Source organism: Canis lupus, chromosome 12 (assembly GCF_003254725.2).
Source record: "Canis lupus dingo isolate Sandy chromosome 12, ASM325472v2, whole genome shotgun sequence".
NCBI lineage: Eukaryota > Metazoa > Chordata > Mammalia > Carnivora > Canidae > Canis > Canis lupus.
Window position 1 is genome coordinate 24338679 of NC_064254.1, and position 21525 is coordinate 24360203.

Here is a 21525-nt window from a genome sequence, read left to right on the forward strand (position 1 = left end):
AAAATGTTATGGGGCACTTTGGTGGCTCAGTTCATTGGGTGGCCAACTCTCAGCTCAGGTCTCAATCTTGGGGTTGTGAGTTCAAGCCCCATGCTGGGCTCCACGTCTGGCACAGAGACGACTTAAAAAAAAAGAATTGAGATCTTGGAATGATTCTTATTAAGTTAGTGTGTATGGATTGGAGATGAGGAAGCAGGCAGACTGCTCTGGAGGCTTATTAAAGGGTCTATACCAAGGTAACCATAATGGGTGTAGTATGGAAGACAGACTTCAGAGACATTTAAAAGGGGACAGGATGGACAGGAAGGGATCTGTCATATCTTCCAGATTCCTAGTTTGAGCAGCTGCAGAGGGTGGGGGTGAGGGTAGTGACACTCTCCAAACAGTGGCAGATAGAGTTTAGGACTGACAAGTTCAGTGTTCAGTCTGAGATGCCCTATGGTACCTCCATGTGAAAATGAGGGAAAAGCACTTGACTATCTGTATCTTGAGGTCAAGAGTGAAGTCTGAATTTGATATACAGATTTCTGAGTAATCATTATATGTGGGTAAATTAAAACACTAAGTATGGTTAGATCCTGCAAGTAGAGTTTAAATAGGGTGGGCAAAAATGAAGCCCCATACATCTTTTAAGAGAAAAAGTAGGTTAGTGGTTGCTTAGGGTTGGGGATGGAGAATGGAAGTGGGAGGGGGGAAGGAGGAGTGACTATTTACAGGTATGGTGTTCTTTTTGAGGGTAATAAAAATGTTCTAAAATTAAATTGTGTGATGGCTGCACAACCTTGCAGATATACTAAAACTGACTGAATTGTATATTTTAAATAGGTGAGCTGTACAGCATGTGAATTACAGCTCAATAAAGTTGTTTAAAAATATTAGGCCTAAGGCAGAACCATGGGAATATCAACATTTAGGTAGAAGGATCCAGTGCAGGAACAGAAGAAACCACGGCCATAAAATGGAGCAAAATTAAGAGTATTGTCCAAAAACTTGTCAGAAAAGTTTCAAAGAGGGATCAGCAGCCAACAGTGTCAATCAAATACAAGATATGTTGATTAAGTTAAAGACTGAAATACTTTATTTCACAATTTGGAAATCATTACTGATTAGTGATTTCTTTTTAAAGATTTTATTTATTTTTGTATGTGAGAGAGAGAACGAACATGAGCCAGGGAGAGGGGCAGAAGGAGAAGCAGACTCCCCTCTGAGCAGGGAGTCCAATGTGGAGCTCAATCCTAGGACCCCAAGAAGGGCAAAGGTACACGCTTAACCGACTAAGCCACCCAGGTGCCCAAGAGTGAGTGATTTTAAGTAGCAGTGGCAGAAGCCAGATTACACAAAGCTGAGGGAAAAAATGAGAGGTAAGGAACAGAACATGACAAAGAATCGTTCTCAGGAAACTTTCCCTGCCAGAAGAGCTGGTGGTATAGGGAGGTTTGTATTGTTTTTGTTTTAAGATTTTAAAAGCTTATTTACTTATGAGAGACACAGAGAGGCAGAGACACAGGCAGAGGGAGAAGCAGGCTCCTTGCAGGGAGCCCAATGCGGGACTCAATCCCAGGACCCCAGGATCACACCCTGAGCTAAAGGCAGATGCTCAACCGCTGAGCCACCCAGGCATCCCTGTATTGTTTGCAAAAGACAGCACATAGCAACCATTCTGGAAAACAGTATGGAGGTTCTTCAAAAAGATGAAAATAGAGCTACCCTACAACCCAGCAATTGTACTACTAGGTATTTATCCAAAGGATACAAACATAGTAATTTGAAGGGGCCCAATGTTTATAGCAGCAGTGCCTATAATTGCCAAACTGTGGAAAAGGTCAAATATCCACTGAGGGATGAATGGATAAAGAAGATGTGGTATATACATACAATGGAATATTACTTAGCCATCCATCAAAAAGAATGAAATCTTGCCATTTGCAACAGCATGGATGGAACTAAAAGGTGTAATTCTAAGTGAAGTAAGTCCATCAAAGACTAATATCATATGATTTCACTCCTATGTGGAATTTAAGAAACAAACAGATGAACATAGGGTAAGGGAAGGAAAAATAAAATAAGAGGGAAACCGAAAGGGAGGCAAACCAGAGACTCTTAATTCTAGGGAATAAGCTGAGGGTTGCTGGAGGGGAGGTAAGTGGAGGGATGGGGTAACTGGGTAATGGGCATTAAGGAGGGCATTGGATGTCATGAGCACTGGGTATTGTATGCAACTGATGAATCACTGAATTCTACCTCTGAAACTAATAATATAGTATATGTTAATTAAATCAAGTTTAAATTTTTAAAAAAGATAACACATATGATGCTTATGTATTAGAGACAGGAGCCTGCAATGAGGGAGCAATAGACAATAAAAGAGGAAAGGATGATTCATGGAACAACATCTCCAAGAGTTGGTAAGAAGAGGAATTCACAACATAAGCATGAAATATTAGAATGGAGGACAGATGTGTTTTCTATTGCACTGAGAGGTAAGTTTGAAATACATTTAGTTTGTAGGGACAAAAAAGTTTAAACTGCTATTGCTTCATGGCACTGATGTTCTCTGTGAGTTAGGAGTGGCCAAGGGTGAGAGAGTAGGTTTGAGGATTTGAGGACACAAACACCTAGAATAACTTTCAAGGGAGACAGATTTACAAGGAAGAAGTTTAAAAGCAGAGATATATTTTGATTACCTTAAAAAACTAATATGTTTCAAAGCTGATAAAAAAAAAAAAAACCATCTTGTTCATAACAAATTACCTGCAAATTTATTCTACTTTGCATTAGGATTTGTAATGACCACACTGAACACATGAGCAGGATGTCACAAATCCCTGGACATACGGGGTCTGAAGTCAAAATACAGCCCAATTATCCTTGAGCATTGGACCTGAAAAACATTGTATCCATGGTATTCTGAAAAACAAGCTATCGTGCAAATGCACAGCTTCAGGGCAACCAGAAAGGCCCAGATCCAGTCATTCTCCCACATCTCACCCTCTGCAGCAGTGGACATGACTCCCCATTCTTCTTAAGAATGAAAAAAGAGTTATCAGGCTGTTTCATTGTAGGTGCCAGAAAAGAAACCAAAAAATGATTTTTTTTTTTTTTTGCTTCTCCTGAGAGGGATCATAGCAGTGACCTCCTAAAGTTTTCAAATGAAATAATGTTATGTCAAAGGCCTTTGCCAACTCTCAAGTAGTATACAAAATATATTTTTATTGTAGCTAGTACTCACTTATCCTTACCCTTTTTTCTACTCAATGTTGATATATCCTGAGCTCGGAAAACAATCATCTGCTTCCTAAATCTTTGCCTGTCTCATGTGTTCTGCTGGGGGGTTGGTCTCATTCCTTCTCTGTCTAGACAGATACTACCCAACATGCATGCTTCAGCATAAATATCACTGCCTCTTGGAAGGCTTTTCTGATCACCTCAGCTAGAAGCAGTCATTTCTTCACAACTATTCGAACCATTCCTTTTCTATACATAATTTGTTACTTGGTATTTTTATTAATTATATCCTCATCTTTACCTGCCTTAATCTCTCAGAAGGCAGGAATCATGTTTTACATGATGTCTTTTTAGCATGATACTTTGCCCATAGGACAAACATGGCTATTACTTCTGGAAGGTGCTTCAGTGATCATCTTCACGTTAGCAGTGAACACCAACTCTAAGTCTCAGAGACACAAGAGACTCGACCAAGATCTCACAGTTAGTGGCACAGCTGGAACCCAAAATCAGGATTCTGAACCTTATTCTTATAAACCTTTCATTAAACCAAGACCTATAATTAGCCTGGTTCTATTTTATAATCCAAATCTCAAAAAGAGTCATTCTTGAGACTTAAGAATACAAAGATTCAAACTCCTCTGGAAAAGCTCTTATTTCAACTTTCATCTAGATTGCATTTAATTGGCTTGGATTGCTTGGGGGGGAAGTGGGTTTCTATTCTTCCTTGTTTTTTTATTTTCTTTTAGCATTCTGTTTTGTTGCCATGTATCTAAAGTAAAGATAAATTATATGGTAGTGGTAACTCTGGCATATTAAAGCTCTGTGAACAGGGTGAATTTATCTTTTATACAAATGTTATTAGCTGTACTTGTATATCTTGGCCTTTGATGCTCTTGCCACACTTGTGATTCATAGTTGGAAACAGGACAGCAGTTCAGTTACCATAACAGAAGAAACCAGCAACTATAACATTTCAGCACTGATACTGGAAATAACCTAGAAGTAATCGTCAAGGGCAGGGGCTATACCTCAGACCTTTTGTTAGCCCTACTATCTAACATCAGACTTTGTATGGAACAAAAAAGTAAATTCGTTTATTTTGAAAATAATTGAATGAAGCTAAATGAATACTGTATCATGGGTAGAGTTCAATTTATGACTGATTTAATTAATATAAATTAATTTAGACCTAGAATTTAACTCTAAGCAAAGAATTTATTTATAAAGATAACACAACTATAAAAGAGAGCTAAATAATAAACTATCATTTTCTCTAATCCATTAAACTGGGTAATTCTCAATGAAATATACAGATTTAATAAGAAGCTATGAAATATAGTTATTTTGCTGACTATTCTTGCATGGTTTGGTAAAGGGACTCTCTGGGAATATAATGAGGCCAAGAGAGTTTGTGTGAAACATCCTTTCATCTAGGATAACTTGGATAATCACTGGAAAAGCCTAAAGGATTAATCTTTTCTAAGAGAAATGTCCACTAAAAATTCACTCGACTTAGCTCATCTCTTTCATTGAGAATGTTGGACATATTATTCTCTGAGCTATGAGTGACACAATTAAATACCACCAGGCAGACAAAATGTAGCCAGGGCATTCTTGTCTTAGCCCTTATCTTGCTATGTGACTCTTTGGGAACTGCTTAACCTGAGTTAACTCTTTTGGCTCCTTTACCTGAAACGGGAAGTGAAGATACTTACTCAAATCCTGATAGACATACAACACACTCTTCCCCCTGCTTATGTGAAACAAGGCTTCCCTTATTCCACTGAGCTGATGAATAGGGATCATTTAGCACTGTTCACTCGGGGGTATTCTCAAAGGGCATGATAATTGTCTTCACTGAAGTACTCCTAAGACTCTTTCTTGAAATCTAATGGTGCCTCAATTACCTATATCACTTTCTGAAATTCCCTTAAAATCAGGATTGTCACTGCCTGATTTTCACCACAGGAATCCAGGGTAACAGTCAACCATTGTGTAAAGTCACAGCATAAAACATAAATCCTCAGGAAAAGCACCCTTCTTAGATACCCAGATTGAACACCTGCTGTCTAAACTGGGTCCTACTTCAGTGTGAAGTCATTTCTCTTCATTAGCTATTTATGACAAAGAACAAAAAAACTATACAAGTTCTTTAAATTCATACACAAAACACATATTTCTATCTATCTAATTGGGTCCTTATAACTGGCAATGAATTGGGAGTTACAGTGTTCAGCCCTTGCTGGCTGGGTTACTATTTTCACATTCTCACATGCTCTTATTAAATTTTAGAGGACTATTAAAGCCAGTAAAGATGAATTTACAAGTATGTCAAAGTCAAAAGCATTGGTAGGCAGTTACAGTTACAAAATATCTTGTAAACAGCTATAGTATTTAGTTTTAGCTTCATGAGGAAGAAATTGCTGCATGTTGAAGAACTGTGTTTGTTATACACGTAGTGAAGAAAAACAAAGCTGGAGCTTCTCAGATGGAGAGATGTGACTTTCTTCACAAAGCAGAGTGGGTTCTGATGCCATGGTTCACCTCCCTGGACAAGTATCTCTCTAACTACCTGGAAAGGAACATCCTGAATTTTCCTGTCCAGTTGGACTCCTTCCTGGGTGTGTAGATAGCAGATGCAATATCCTCTGCCAATGAAAGCATCACAGGGCTAACAAACTCCTTCACATGTTCAAGGGCTTTCCCAAAGCTCTTTTACATTTCAAAATGAGTCAGCATATCCTAAACTCATTTTCCTCATTTGGCCACTATGGAAATGCTGAAAGTGAATTATCTACTTACTGAGATCAGAATGAGGAAGGCACTAGCTTCTTAGATCAATATGATTATGACTTGCCTAAAAATCAAAACATTTTCTTTGAGAAATATTTTGCAGCAGCTACTACTAAGAAACAACAAGAACATCCATTATGCTACTCAAATTCTAATTTTTTAAAACGCTAGAATCCAAAAAATTCGGAGATATTTCTCCAGGAGAAAATTCTTCAAGAAATAGCATTTTGATCAAAAGAGACGAAAAAGTAATTCCCAACGTTTTCCTCAAGGGAAGACATAAAAATATTTTACCACAAATAAAACAGTGAAGAAAATAGTGAAGAAATGTGACATCTTCATACAACACAGTCTCAGGATTTTCACTTACAAGATAAGTGAGTAGTTTATTCAAAGAAATTTGGTACAAAAAGGAACACAGGTAACTCATCAAAAAATTAAGCTAATATTGTATTTAATTTCCCGAGAAAAAAATTTTTTTTCCTTTTTTTTTTAAGTAGCTCTGCACCCAATGTGGGGCCCGGAACTCACAATTCTGAGATCGAGACCAGCATGCTCCACCGAGTGAGTCAGCGAGGCACACCAAAAAAAAAAAAATCTAACCAAATCCATTTTGTTACACTTAGTGACTTAATTTCTAACACAAACTCCAGGGCAATTTTTAAAAGCTAGAGATTCAGTAAATGTTGAATTCCAAGCAAAGTCCTGAGAATGTGCATTTTTCTTTGCTGCCCAACTCTGAGTTCTACTGAGCCAATTCTGGGAACTGGCACACACTGAGAAATTTTTCACTCATTCAATAAGTATTAATTAAGAACCCACTATATACCAGACAGTGGGGAGACAGCCCTAAACAAGAGAGACATGTTTCATGTCCTCAAGGAGCTCATAGGCTAGCAGATGAGACAAACACGAAGTATAGACAAGATGTCAAACTAGACTAGGAATTTTATGAAATGAGCCAAAGCTTTAAACAACTGCTTCTAGCTTTCCTAACCAAATGCAAGCTCAAGACAAATGCTTCACTCACAGATAACTACACAAGATAGTCCTACCTCATTTTTTTGGTTTGTGTGTCGGCTGAAATGCCTAATGGCTGATATGATAATCCATAAAAGGATTATTCTGATTCTATCACTTAACTGTATGGAGTTGGTAATCTCTTTTTAAAATCAAAGTCCTAAATTTTGATGTTTGCACTCTGACCATTATTTATTTTTTGTCACATCTAAATGGGTTTATTCTATTAATCAGATATCCAAAAATGTTTCATACCAGGCATGGTTCATGTTGTTTCCCATAAATCTCAATTAATTAGTTAAGACTTCAAATTGCACAAAGATTTTTATTTCCCAATTTTTTAATTCAATTTTTAAAATCAATTTTACAAGATGCAATGATAACTAGCTCCCCAGTACTAAATATTCTCTCTGAACTTAGTGTGGTTTTTTACATAGTTACTTGTAAATTCCCCTCCCACTATAGCCCTGCAGGGTACTACTGCTTCTATTTTTCAGATAGGGAAACTGGGGTGCTGAGAAGTTAACGTTTCCCAAAACCACACAACTAGGTAGTGTAAAGACAGGAAAGGAACCTCTTGATTATCTGACTAGTTATTCTCGTAAGTATCTTATATTGAGAACAGAGTTCTCACCCTTCAGAGTTCTACATGCGGGAGAATTACTCACTGTGCAACACTATAATGACGCTATAATAATGCAGTTAATGCTTTTAAGCCACCAGAGTCCATTAAAACATCTGATTAACTAGTGAAACAAAATGTGAAATAACTTCTCAGGTAAACGGCAAGGAAATGAAGGGTGTCTAACTATGAAGTCTTTGCTAAAATGAGGAAACCACATCAAGTATTGTTACCAGTAACCTCCAAGCCTGGCTGTGTGAAACTCTCCTAAAAAGAGAGAAAAATTATCTCACATTAAGTGGGGGGTTGGCCTGGAAACTCATAAAGGAATGCTGGGCCAGAGACAACCTGTGATTTTTGTTTTGTTCTACCTCCAGTGGGGCTCAGTCCAAGAGCAAGCGGCCCTAATCACTGCACCCACATCATCTGCTCACAGAGGCATGGTCCACACGCAGAGAGCAAAGACCAGCACACACCATCGGATAAAGCCAGATAACCACCATCACCTTGCAAAAATCATCGGATGGCCCCCAAAAAAACACGGACAGCTTTATGAGTTAACAGGAATGTAACCTTGAAAGACCATACGATGAAATGCATATGGATCAAGTCGCTGGGCACTAACTTCCTAAGACCTCTTTCTCCTCTTGTCTTCGGCTCTCCAAGGGAACAACCCCAGGCAGCTGACAGCACCGGGAGAGCTTCCCCGGGCAAACCCCAGACCGTAAAGGAAGCTGAGATCCACCCGGTGGCTAAGTTTCCTAAGGTCTGTAGCGCCTTTGGGGGCCGGGCCGTCTCTACCCCCTCTGGTCCAGCGGCTCCGCTACACCAGAGATTCGCCCACACCGTTCATTTGCTGGGCACCCGTGTTGGGGAATCGCTTAAAAATAAGCGTTCCTTTCGGCTTGGGGGCAGCATGCTCGCCCTTCAATGCCCTACTGGTTTCTTAACACGCATATGGTTAATATGGGTACTCAGGAAAGAGAACTTCTTCTGACCTTGAGCGTGCGCGCTAAATAAATTACCTCAGAACGAAAGTGGTGGGATCTCATAACAGCATCTAGGGAGAAAAGAGAAAAACGAGACTTCATTTAACTCCTTGTTCTTCGAGTTACTAATGACTTACGTGAGGGACAAGGGTCGGGAAGGCACGTCCCGGACTCCTTGAACGCGGCGGGGACACACCGTGGGGCGGGGAGGCTACTAGGCCACCGGTCCCTCGGGGGAGTTCTCCGCGAGAAGTTTCAGGGAAAGTTCTGGGAGAGTGCGGGAGCCCCGGCTCTCCCTGCCTTACTTTCTCACCCCTAAGCTCCAGCGATGGGTGGGCGAAGGGAGGATGCCGCAGCCCCGGATTCCGCTCCAGGGACCCTTGGGGCTCTAGCAAACTGACCCTCGGAATCTGCGTCGGTGCCTCCCCTCCCGGCCCCTGGGCATCCCCGCGGTCGTCGCGGCCGTGCAGCCCGGGGGTCACGGTAAGGAGGCGAGGGCAAACAGGGGCAGAGGGGCGTTGCACGCAGAAGCGCCCCAGGCTGGCGGAGCGGGCGGTGATGGGGGCAGGGGCCGCCGCGCGGACGGGAGCGAGCCGCGCTTCGCTCTCCGAATTGGCTTAGACGTCCCTCCCAGCCCGAAGCACCCCGCCGCGGCGTGGCTCACCTCGGCTCCTGGAGCGACCCGAAAAGACCGATTTCATCGGATGCCTCCCCTTCTGGAGCCTGCGGTGCCAGCAGCAAAAGAAGACGATGGTGGCGATGGTGCCCAGCAGAAGCAACAAGAGGAAGAGGGCGCATTGGATGCTGTAGGGTCTCAGCAAGACGAGGAAAGCCGCGGCGATCATGGTGCGGGCGCGGCGGGGGCGGCTCGGCGGCGGGGCTGGAGGGCGGCGGCGCAGGCAGCCGCGCCGGGCGCTCCACGGAGCGGCGGGCACGGGCGAGCGCGGCTCGGCGCGTCAGGCCCGGCGCTCGCGGCCCCGCGCCCGGCCCAATGGCTGCGCAGCCCGCGCCGGCCGCGCTATGCGAGCGCTCCGGGGCTGCGGGGAGCGCTTGCCATGACTCAGCAGACGGCGACGAGGCAGCGACTGGGCGGCGGGGAGCCTCCCCCCTCCCTCCCCGGGCGCCCCCGCCCCCGTCCGCGCGCAGCCCCCGGGCGCAGCCCCGCCAGGGACGCGGCCGGCTGGGAGGAGGAGCAGCGCTGCCGCCGCGGCCACCCGGCTCCCGCGCATCGTCCCGCGGCCGCCGCCGGCCTCGGCATCCCAGAAGCGGGCGCACGTGCGTCGGGGCGGGGACGCGGCGCCCGGGCTGCAGCGGCGGAGGCCCGCGGGGGGCGGGAACGGGGCGCCGCGGCGGGGGCTCGCCTGATGACATCACGGCCGGGCTGCGGCAACGCGGGCGCGCGGACATGGCTGCGGCGGCTTCGGCGGCGGCGGCGGCGGCCGGCTGCGCCCGGGCCTGAGCGCCCAGCGCCCTCCCGCGGGGCCGCCCGCCAGTCCGCGCGGTCGGCGGGTGCCGGGACCCGCGCCTCTCCGCTCCCCGACGCCCGGGGGCCGCCACCTCTCCAGCCTCCCTGCGCCGATTGCGGGGGAGCCCGGCGACAGGGGGCGCCAAGGAGCCAGGGGGGAAACCGTGAGGCGCCGGCGGGAGAGCCTGCAGGCGGTGCTCCCCCCACCTCCACCTCCACCTCCCCGCGCCCCGCCCCGAGGTTGGGGCTTTGGAGGATGCAGCCGGGTGAGCTATTGCTTGCGGGGGGGTTCCTCGCACGCCGAAGCGTGAACGCCGGGAAGGGCCTTCCCTGGGGATTGGGGTTCTCCAGGACACGGGAGGCCCAACCTCTCCAAGCCCCTCTACGGCGGGGGCGCTCCCCAGCGGGACGCCCCGTCTGCAGAGCTAAGCTGTTAACACCCCCACACGAGGTGCCGTTTCTCGGCGGAGAAACGGGCACGTTAGACCCGCCTGCATCCACGCGTGTACCGTCAAACCTTGACTCATCGAAGTGCGTTCGAAGAGAGGCAATTTCAGGTTTGGGAACTGGCAGATGAAGGAAGTTGGAGATTGTCTTGTAAATATTTTGAGGGGAAATATTTTAGGGAGTGTGAGAAAATACGGCTCTGTCGCACTCAAAACGCACACATTCGCTCCTGCCCCCCTCCTCTTTCTTCATAACCAGCAAAAAAAAAAAAAAAAAAAGTATATTGTTGGTGGCCAGGAGATCTTACAGTGGCCTCTGGTGCGGTGCCAACGCAGAAGGTGTGGCGGGAGCGCTGCAGTGTGCCTTTCTGCGGACGGCCACTGCCACCTGGCCCGGAAGCCGCTGCGGCTGCAGTCTGCGGCATGTGTTGGCCTTGGCCGGCCGGGTACTGTACCGCGTTATGCTGCTCCCGAGGCAATGCAGGCATTCCCCGGGGAGGGGGGGGGGGGGAGAGAAGAGCTGGGTTTTGCTTGTTTCGTTTTATTTACCGGCATAAGGCAACTGCCATTATAGTGACCTAAAGTTGCACATTGTTGCATTTGTGGCTTCTAATAACTACGAGGTGGACTCTTGCTTTGGAATATTTAAGATACTGAAGAAATTGTCATAAGAAAAAGTAATCTGTAAAATTCTGAAAAGCATTTAAAGAATAGATGGCAATACTTAAGTTGGGTTTGCTTGTAGGATCTCAAAATCAGTATTGTTTTCTAACTATACAAAATCAACCGTACGACTCTGCATAAAAGCTTAACCACTGACGTTTTCAAGGCCTTGAATTATATTGCCATGTGTGACCAGTTAAAGGAAACTCAAAAAGGCATTGCCTGCTGTGTTTCCTAAAGGCCAGATTCATAAATGTGGGAAGCCATGGATGAAATTTTCTTATGTACAGGTTGTTTCCTAAAGCAAAATAAACATTCAAGTTGTTGACATGTTGCATCATATTCCGTTGTTTCGGTCTGAAGATGCAAGGACCTTGCTTGCAGATACTGTATATGGTGAGAATGTTGAAAGTCAAAGAATAGGCTGCACTACAAGTCAGGATGGACTTCATAGGTCCCTGGCGCCCAGGGTCAACCAGGTAGCACTGCATCATGTTCACATTGCTCAAAGGTCTCCTACTACTGCAGCCCACTGCAGTGAGAGACTGTATTCCTGTGCATTGTGCAGGAGTATTGAAGAGAATCCTGAGAGTTGGCAATGTGTGGCACATCAAGAAAGGAAGAATTATTTACTGCATTGACTCCCAGTGGCCTGGGAGAATAATTTAAAACAACAACAAAACTGAACTAACCTTCTACAAACATTGGCAGAAATAACTAATAGAATTTAGGAAGGTCATTTTTACTGTATACTTTCCCACTAACTAAAATTTGTGAGTGAGCTAAAATGGCCAAAATATCCTTGAAATGTGTCTAAGACCACAAACACGGCATAGTATCCAATTTGTTCCAAACTCTGCATTTTTAACAACAAAAAGCAACTAAATAGCAATTATAGTTTTCTGAGCTCTTACTTTAGCACAGTTGCTACCATCCTGTGTCTTGCTGCAGCCATTTATAAGTTTCAAGTACACGCAAGAACATCATTTATCTCCTTTGGCAGGCAAATGCCTTAACTGCTGTGCAGTAGAATTGTAGATTTTTTTTTTTTTAGATGCATTAACGCCTATTCTTTACATCAGTTATCTCAAGGATACTAATAATAAGGAAACCAAATAATTGAAAGAATTTTTAGTATTTAGGTTCCATTGCTATTTTCTGATTTGTTACTAATTTATCATTTCCATATCCAAATAATGGCAGGTTATTAATTGCTTCTTTCTGTGTGTTTATGTGATGCTAATGCATTATGGAATTTAATAAATATTAAATCAACCAATCAATCCTTTTTGGAAGTTAATTTAGTAGAATTCCTATATTTTTCTTTCTGCTAAGTTTTTATTACAAAGAATAATTGACATTGTATCAAAGTCACAAAAAAGTTGAAGCTTGGCAGTAGGGATGGAGAAGGAAGGTCCTTGGTCAGATGTTTTATATGGGGCAGCCCCAGTGGCTCAGGCATGGGTGTGACCCTGGAGACTGATGGTCGAGTCCCACGTCCAGCTCCCTGCATGGAGCCAGCTTCTCCCTCTGCCTGTGTCTCTGCCTCTTTCTCTCTTATGAATAAGTAAATAAAATCTTTTTTAAAAGGCAAATGTTTCATATGAAAAACAATAAAGATGGAAAAGGATAGATTAGTTTTTGACTTTTTATGACAGTGAGTTAGCATTATCATCCAAGGGAAGACAAATGAGTTTATAAAAATGGTGAAGAGTGTTTGGTATCAGGCATGTAGAAAATGATCCATCATGCAGCCCTTATTCCCTTTGGCTTCTCAACCAAATTGAGAATATACCTGAGGAACCAAAATGAGATTGAAATATTAACTTTTAAATAAATAAATAAATAAATAAAAAACTTTATTCAGGGTAAATTCAGATTGAAGAACATGAGTTAGATTCAAGGTCAAAATGGGACATCTTATTGCTTTTCCCCTAAATCTGTGTACCACCCAGTCACAGTTGAAGAACTACAGGCAGTCCCAGCACCAGCGCACCAGGATACTACTTCTTTGCTGGAGACCAGAGGTTGTAAAGAGCCTGACACTCTCCCACCCACAGGGCTTGCAGCAGGATGGAGCAAGAGACAGGACCATATGTGAGAAGGGGACCTTTCATACATCAGCCCTACCCAATAGTGGCTGGAAGGCCCTCCCTGAATCCCCCATCACTGAGTTATTCACCTCCCAAAGTAAGAGTGAGTAAGGGGCTTTTACTACAAAGAAGCTGCAGTATTTCTCTAGAGATTGGAAGTTGTGGCACAAATTCCTAATTTATGGGTTGGAAAGAAAAGAAGGCTCCACCCTAATCCATGTAGTGACCAACTGAGAAAAAGAGAGGAAATGAAGATGACTCAAGCCTTGAGCTGGAATGGAAGGACAGTCCTGAAGGAAAATATGACAAGCTAAGTCTAATACCCATGGAGACAGAGGTGTTGGAAGGATATCTATATGTGAGATTACCCAGCAAGCCCATGGAAACATGGGTGGAGAGGTCAGAACCAGATATAGACTGGGTGTCACCAACATGAATTATTATTGAGGTCATGGAAATGGACAAAATGACTAAGGAAGAGAAACTACACGGAGAATTGGGGGCAGCCCCGGTGGCTCAGCGGTTTAGCACCGCCTGCAGCCCAGGGTGTGTGATCCTGGAGACCCTGGATCGAGTCCCACATCAGGCTTCCTGCATGAAGCCTGCTTCTCCCTCTGCCTGTGTCTCTGCCTCTCTCTCTCTCCTCTGTGTATTCTCATGAATAAATAAATAAAATCTTAAAAAATAATAATAAAAAAAAGAAACTACATGGAGAATTGGAATTGGAACTTTGGAGATGACTTCCATTTGTGCACTAGAGAAGGCCAGCAGAAAACAAGCCTATGGAAGCCCAAGTGGGAAGTGTTCCAGTGTAGTGGCTTACTAGAACAGAGGCACAAATGTAAGGTTAAGGTGTGCAAGGACTGAGGACCCGTGACTAGGAGACCTCTGGAAACCTTCCAGAAAGCTGATTCATCCTAGTGGGGAGGCTAAAACCAGACATTAACAGGTTGAAGAGAGAGTAGGTGAAAACAGGAGAGAGCCTCTGTCCACAATCTTTGGAGAAATTTAACTCTAAAAGTTAAGTTCTAACTCTAAAAGCTAATTCATCTAAAAGAGATGAGTAGAACTGTGCTTAAAGCCTAAGTAATGGCTTTTCTGTTTTTTTTTTTTTTTTTTTTTAAATCAAGATAGGGTTACTTTAAGTTCCAGGGAGCTTGATAAAACCAGCAGTGGGAGAGAAATTAAGAGTTAAAGAGAGGAGAGAAGAGGGCATTCTTCTAGGCATTTATAGTTTAGCACTTTGTTTTTTAAGATTTTATTTATTCATGTGAGACACAGAGAACGAGGCAGAGACATAGGCAGAGGAAGAAGCAGGCTCCCCTGGGGGAGCCCAATGTGGGACTCGATCCCAGGACCCCGGGATCAGGCCCTGAGCTGAAGGCAGACGCTCAACCACTGAGCCACCCAGATACCCAGCTGTTTGTTTTAACATACCTGCAGTCCCCCAGATGGGTTCTTTCTGCTCTCCAGGGGCTTTTCATTATGCAGTTAACACTAACCCTGAGTAGTTAGGATGGCTTTCTGCCCATGGTCTCCTCCCCACCAACCCTGGCTACTAACCCTCAGACAGAATGATTTTTAGGGAAAGATAAGGAATACCTTGGAATATAGCCCAAATTATCTGTAAGCTTTTATTATAAACCTAAATGGAAATGAGTATATTTTCAAACTGGTAATTACACAATGACATTACATTGAAATATTATCCCCTTAAAAACAAAAAGTTTAGGTAAGAATGGTTTTAGCAATAATTTTTTTAAGATTTTATTTATTTATTCATGAGAGACACGGAGAGAGAGAGAGAGAGGCAGAGACATAGGCAGAGGAAGAAGCAGGCTCCATACAGGGAGCCCGATGTGGGACTTGACCCCAGAACTCCAGGATCATGCCCTGAGCCAAAGGCAGATGCTCAACTGCTGTGCCACCCAGGCATCCCAGCAATAAGTTTTTAGAAATAAATCCTACTGAGTTTCGGCTGGTAACCTTGGATGGATCACAATTGTCTTTTTAAATTTTGTTTTTTTTTTTTTCAAGGAAAAATAATTATTATTTGCAAATATTATTTTCAGCAAATATTCCCTGTGAAAGGACTTTATATTCATTTTACCACAATAAAAACTTTTAAAACAACTTAAAGGCATATTTGTAAAAGAAAATACTTCAACTGAATTATTCCAAATCGTTCTTGTAACATTTTAGAAATTTTAGAGCTTAATTAGAATTTGTTGTGCTATGGGTTGTAGGATCCAGAATAATGCTGTTAAGGGTGGGGGGAAATGTTCTTTTTTATGAACATTACAGGCTTCTCAAAAATGTCTACTGAGTCTAAGAGTTTAAAAAAAAAAAGTCAATGTAATTGAATTCATCTACTCTATAATGCTTTACAGACAGTTTTTGGAAAGTAATCATTTATTATTCACTAGCAAATAGAATTCATTTATGTTGTTTCTAACAGAGTGTGAGATTAGTCATCCAGCAACAAACTGAGTCATTTGGCCAGAAAATTTACTCATAGTTGTATGAACTGCCAATGGAAAAATTGAGCTGTTCATAAATCAAATTATAAAGCTCTTAGAGTTATAAATCACTGAGCAGCATTGTTCATTATTATTCAGATAGTGGAAAATATTTCCACAATTTCTAAATGGGGCAATTTACAAAGCAAGTTTGAAAGCTAAAGTTAGGGGATCCCTGGGTGGCGCAGCGGTTTGGCGCCTGCCTTTGGCCCAGGGCGCGATCCTGGAGACCCGGGATCGAATCCCACGTCGGACTCCCGGTGCATGGAGCCTGCTTCTCCCTCTGCCTATGTCTCTGCCTCTCTCTCTTTCTGTGTGACTATCATAAATAAATAAAAATTAAAAAAAAAAAAAAGAAAGCTAAAGTTAGTGCCTTCTAGTTCCAAGGTAAGGGTTACAAGCATTTATACATTCACAATAAAAACGGGGGGAATAAGGTAGGAGGCTCATAGTTGCATAGTAAATATGAAATGAATAAAATCTTGACTAATGTCTACGAATGAAATTCCAAATTATCTTAATTTTTGAAATGACAGCAACATTTTTTTCAAAGATTTTGTGATTTGTTTGAGAGAGAGAGAGAAATAGAGAGCACAAATGGGGAGGAGAGGGAGAAGCAGGGAGCCCTGTGTGGGGCTCGATCCCAGAACCCCAAGATCACCACCAGAGCCAAAAGCAGCTGCTTAACCAGCTGAACCACCCAGGTGCCCCAACAGCAACATTTAATAGCTAAATTATGTACATTTCTTTTGTAGCACTTTTGCATTAAATATTTTGTGTCAATAGATTTATATGCTAATACATTAGCATGCTGAGAGCCTGAAAGAATAATGTCACCAAGGCAGCAGAGGTAGCAAGTATCCCAAGAACAGAGAACTTCAACAAGTAACTGATGATTAGCAAAGAATGTTTCAATAATTCCAAAGGTTACTGAATTCCAAAGGTTACTGAAATTATCCCAATGTAATGACATCCTATGGATCTATTATAGAAGAAAAGTACATCATAAAATGTCTTTGTTAACCCCCAAACACTTTTTGGAGTAAAAAAAGGGAAACAAACAGCAAACACACTAAATTAGAATATAGTGGAGTTTGTATTTCAATGAAGAAAGCCAAAAACCTAAAGCCTATTCTTGCTGTCCTATCTGTTGCTAGAGTTTTTAACCTGGAATTCATGAATGGACTTGTAGGGTCCAGAAATTATATATAAAAATATGGGTCTCTTTTGGGGAACAGAGTCCATAATTTTCACCAGGTTCTTAAAGAGTTATTAAGAGAAAGAGAGAAGAAGGAAGGAAGAAAAAGGAGGAAGGAAAGGGAAAGGAAAGGGAAAGGGAAAGGGAAAGGAAAGGGAAAGGGAAAGGGAAAGGGAAAGGAAAGGAAAGGAAAGGAAGGAAAGGAAAGGAAAGGAAAGGAAAGGAAAGGAAAGGAAAGAGAGGGAGAGAGAGAATTATCAGAAACCATACAGATTTATACAGATACCAAGGCTTCTGCAGTATCAAAAGATTTTCTTAATCCATCAACATTAGCAGCACCTAGGTACCTCCCCTGAGATTGAGAGAAGTGTCCCAGGATGAGCAGAGGAAACTCTCAGCTCTAACCTATAAAATTCAAGGACATCTCCCAAACGCAGGTGAAAGCTGCGCATGCTGAGACTAATGAGAGGATGTACTGTGAGTTCTCTGTCCTCCCTCAACTTTGAACAGATTAGGAAAGAGACCAGCGAGTTCCCTAAGGTAACTTTCACTGAGATGTCAGTTCTAACCCTGAAAAGGAAGACTATGCTAACTATCTAGGACCACTTCCACAGACTTCTGTCATGGGAAGAAGCCCTTCTTCTTGGGCTTCTTCCCATGACAGATTCCTGACATGATTCCTGAGCTACCTTCAGGCCAGTTAAGTATCCCAATTTTACATCTATATATTTGTTTTTTTTTTTTTGTTTTTTTTTTTTTAATTTTTATTTATTTATGATAGTCACACAGAGAGAGAGAGAGAGAGAGAGGCAGAGACACAGGCAGAGGGAGAAGCAGGCTCCATGCACCGAGAGCCCGATGTGGGATTTGATCCCGGGTCTCCAGGATCACGCCCTGGGCCAAAGGCAGGCGCCAAACCGCTGCGCCACCCAGGGATCCCTACATCTATATATTTGAATGGATAAATCCATTCTGAGCCAAAAACACTGGTACTAAAATTTGATCTTGAGCCCAGAGTCTGCAAGGATCTCCATCGTCTTAAGACTTAAAAGAAAGGCAGAAGGACTTAATATCAGGTTCCCCAAAACTACTCCTAGACATTCTGGTGAATGTAGCAATTACTCTTCCTAAATCTCACCTCAAACCACAGTCTATGAAGCTTTCCAACATTCATGCCTCTATGGAGACTGAAAACTGAGGTCCTCAGTCCCACCAGGATAATTCCTTTATCTGGTTTGGAGAACTGCCTGTCCATACCAAGTACTCAGCTCCATCCACCTGTATCTCTAATTTCCCATACTTGCCATACTTAAGAACCTTGACTCTACCCACCACCATATTTTCAGAACCCTAGGTCCCAGTGTCTTATCACTGTCATCCCATTCTGCCACACGATGAGGCTTATTTCACCATGTGACTTTCTCATTGCAGTAGGCAACCCAGTTTCCAGGGGTGTTCTGATCTCTCAGTTTGGCTGGTTCTATTTTCTCCAAATTCCCTTCTGACCGTCTAGGCTGTGAAGGGTTTAGTGGCACAAGATTCAAGCACCATGTTGGGTGTGGAGGCTACTTTAAAAAAAAAATGAATAGCCCTAATAATTTGTCTTTATATATTTTTTTAATTTTTATTTATTTATGATAGTCACAGAGAGAGAGAGAGAGGCAGAGACACAGGCAGAGGGAGAAGCAGGCTCCATGCACCAGGAGCCCGATGTGGGATTCGATCCCGGGTCTCCAGGATCACGCCCTGAGCCAAAGGCAGGCGCCAAACCGCTGCGCCACCCAGGGATCCCTGTCTTTATATTTTTAAGTAAGATTGTGGTTTGTCTAATATAGCGTCATAGGCATCCAAGTTAAGTAACTATGTTTCTTTTTTTTAATTAACTATGTTTCTTAATGCCTCCCTGACCAAGGCAGTTTGTAAACACCCCCCAACACACACACACACACACATATACACATACTACCTGTTCCATCTCAGCTTATATGAGAGGGATATGGGTCTTTTTCCTTTAGTTACTAATAAAAATACTATTAATAAACTAAATAAATAAAATAGTAACTATGCTATTAATATACCTAACATATCAACTCATGTTGGAGGTACTGTTATTATTCACGGATGGGGAAATGGGTTCGGAAGTGTTACATAGTAAGTATTAGATCTGTGGTTAGGGATCCAGACAGCTTGACTGATTCTACGTCCTGTGTTTGTGTTTTGTTTGTTTTTTTTTTTAAAGATTATTTATTTTTTTATTTATGATAGACAGAGAGAGAGAGAGAGGCAGAGACACAGGCAGAGGGAGAAGCAGGCTCCACGCCGGGAGCCCGATGCGGGACTCGATCCCAGGACTCCAGGATCGCGCCCTGGACCAAAGGCAGGCACCAAACCGCTGAGCCACCCAGGGATCCCTAGGTCCTGTGTTTGTAACCACTTAGGTGACCCAGCTTTGTCACCTAATATATTACAAAAGATTCAGACCAGAAGACTCTCTTGAATAACCTACATAACAAAACAAACAAACCAAAAAACGGAATTCACTAAGCTTTCAGTCTTTTCCTAGGAGGACAATTTTAGTCTTCCCCCTCTTTCTGTGAACAAGGGGTACACCTGCCTGAGGTTCTGCTTCCCCATGGCTGTTAGAGCAATTTCTCTACTATGGGATCATGAATTCACAACATTGTCCCAAAATACCCCACCACTGAGCCCTCTGTTCTGCTCAGTCTTTGACACTCCTAAACCTTGAAGTTGGCTTCCACACTTTGAACTCACTGTTCTCATCTATCTTTCCTTGCTTTTATGTAGCTTTCTAGACTGCAGCTGGATTAAGTAGATCCATTTCATTTCCTTGGGCTTCCTTCTTTGATCAATACTTGCTTTCACCACCCTTAACTAACTTCCTAGTCATTTCTTGCCCTGTGGCTGCCCACACCAGGCTTGGCAATACAGGAAGCAGAGAGGAGATGGTCCCTTAAGTTTCCTTCCATTTTTATTATTCTATGAATTTATTGAAGAAAAATACTGTCACTCAAAAAGACACAGGAATATATTTTTCTAACTACCTACACATAGGACGTAGAGAAATAACAGTAAAAATGTGAAATGTAGCTGATCATTTTTTTTATTTGAATGTTACTTTAACATAGTATGAAAGAATATTAGAGTGAGAAAATTGGTAGTAGATGAGGGGGCAAACCACTTAAGGTGATTTATTAAGTAAATTATCTGAAATATGTAACTCAGCACATTAGTTATGTTTAGACCTCAACTTTTGAGATTATAAAAGTACTAAAATAATAGAGACTATCTAAATGATAACCAGTTATTTCATTAATACATGGTATTACTATAGGGTAAAATGGGGCAGATATTTCAAAGAGAAATTGGTTTCTCCTTTCATGTTATAATTGATATGATAAATTAATATTTGAAAGCTGGATCACTCTTGATTTTTATGCAAAGGCTTTGATTCTTGCATCAGAACTATTACATTTTGTGAATTTTAGAAATTGGTCTAAAACTTAATGTTCTAGAATATGATTACTTAAAGCAAAAAGCATAATGATCTCATCTTGCCCTCAACTTTCAAGATGAATAGAATGTTCTGCATTAATCAAAAAAATGTGAAATGGAAGATGATTTACATGACTTAGAGTTATTCTAAATTAGAACTTTTAATTGATTTTTACTTTTCCTTATGCATAACTTGGCATCCATGTTTCTGATAAATGGGGAAAACTCACATAAATACTGAGGGTTGGTGGGGGTACAGGGAAGATAGTAACAGAAAACTACGCATATTATTTCTTAGAAAAGATTTTGGAGGCCCTAGAACCACAGGAAAACTTGCCCAGAGTCTCTTTAAGTCTTGCATATGCTTTCTTGTGCAAGCTTTCAGACAATTCCCCAAATGGCTACAGGCTTTTCATAGACAATTGGTGGGGATAAGTGACATTGTGTAGCAGGTAAAGATTGTCTTCCACCATTCCCAACTTCTGATTTCTGTGCTAATACCTCTTTGCTGTAGAAGTCTTCTTCCTGAATATATCAAGATGAAAGTAAGCCTGTCACTCTGTCTGACTACAGAGAAGATAAAAACCGGGTCGTTTAGCACCTGACTCCTTTGCCAGGTCAGGAGCAACAGAGAAATTCTGGTACAGATGAAAAAGCTAATGTGGGTGGCTCGTGTCTTAAGTCCATTCAGGCCGCTATAGCAAAATACCAGAGACTGGGTAACTTATAGACAATGGAAATTTATTTCTTATAGTTCTGGAAGCTAGAAGTCTAAGATCAGAGTGCCAGCATGGTCAGGTTCTGGTAAAGGCCGTCTTTCAAGCTGCAGACTGCTGACTTCTCACTTGGGAGAAGGAGTAAGGATCTCTCTGAAGGCATTTTTATGAGGGCATTAATTCCATTCATGAGGGATCTCCCATTATAACCTAATCACCTCCCAAAGGCCCCACCACCTGATACCATCACCTAAGAGGAA

The 21525-nt window shown here is 42.5% G+C and overlaps 2 protein-coding genes across 23 annotated transcripts in view; one reads left to right on the forward strand and one right to left on the reverse strand.

Annotated features, from left to right (window-relative positions):
• The window catches only part of DST (dystonin), a 480962-nt gene extending 471450 nt beyond the window's left edge, over positions 1–9512 (reverse strand). For 12 of the 17 annotated variants that reach the window (XM_025419111.3, XM_025419118.3, XM_025419098.3 and 9 more), the window contains exons 1-2: positions 9317–9512; positions 8662–8723 (exon numbers count right to left, since the gene is read on the reverse strand). In XM_025419111.3, coding sequence (XP_025274896.1) covers positions 8662–8723; positions 9317–9497 — 243 coding nt within the window. In that variant the 5' untranslated portion in view covers positions 9498–9512. The remainder of the gene's footprint in view (positions 1–8661; positions 8724–9316) is intronic. The other 5 variants (XM_025419112.2, XM_025419100.3, XM_049092202.1 and 2 more) reach the window with 1 other exon arrangement.
• Positions 8927–21525, forward strand: part of BEND6 (BEN domain containing 6) — a 59290-nt gene continuing 46691 nt past the window's right edge. The window contains exon 1 of one of the 6 annotated variants that reach the window (XM_049092209.1): positions 8927–9135. Coding sequence is in view for 1 of the 6 variants with exons in the window: in XM_049092207.1 (XP_048948164.1) it covers positions 10017–10383 (367 nt within the window). In the remaining 5 variants the exon portion in view is untranslated. Of the gene's footprint in view, positions 9136–9359; positions 9499–9814; positions 10384–21525 lie in introns of those variants that run through there. The other 5 variants (XM_035698106.2, XM_049092207.1, XM_035698110.2 and 2 more) reach the window with 5 other exon arrangements.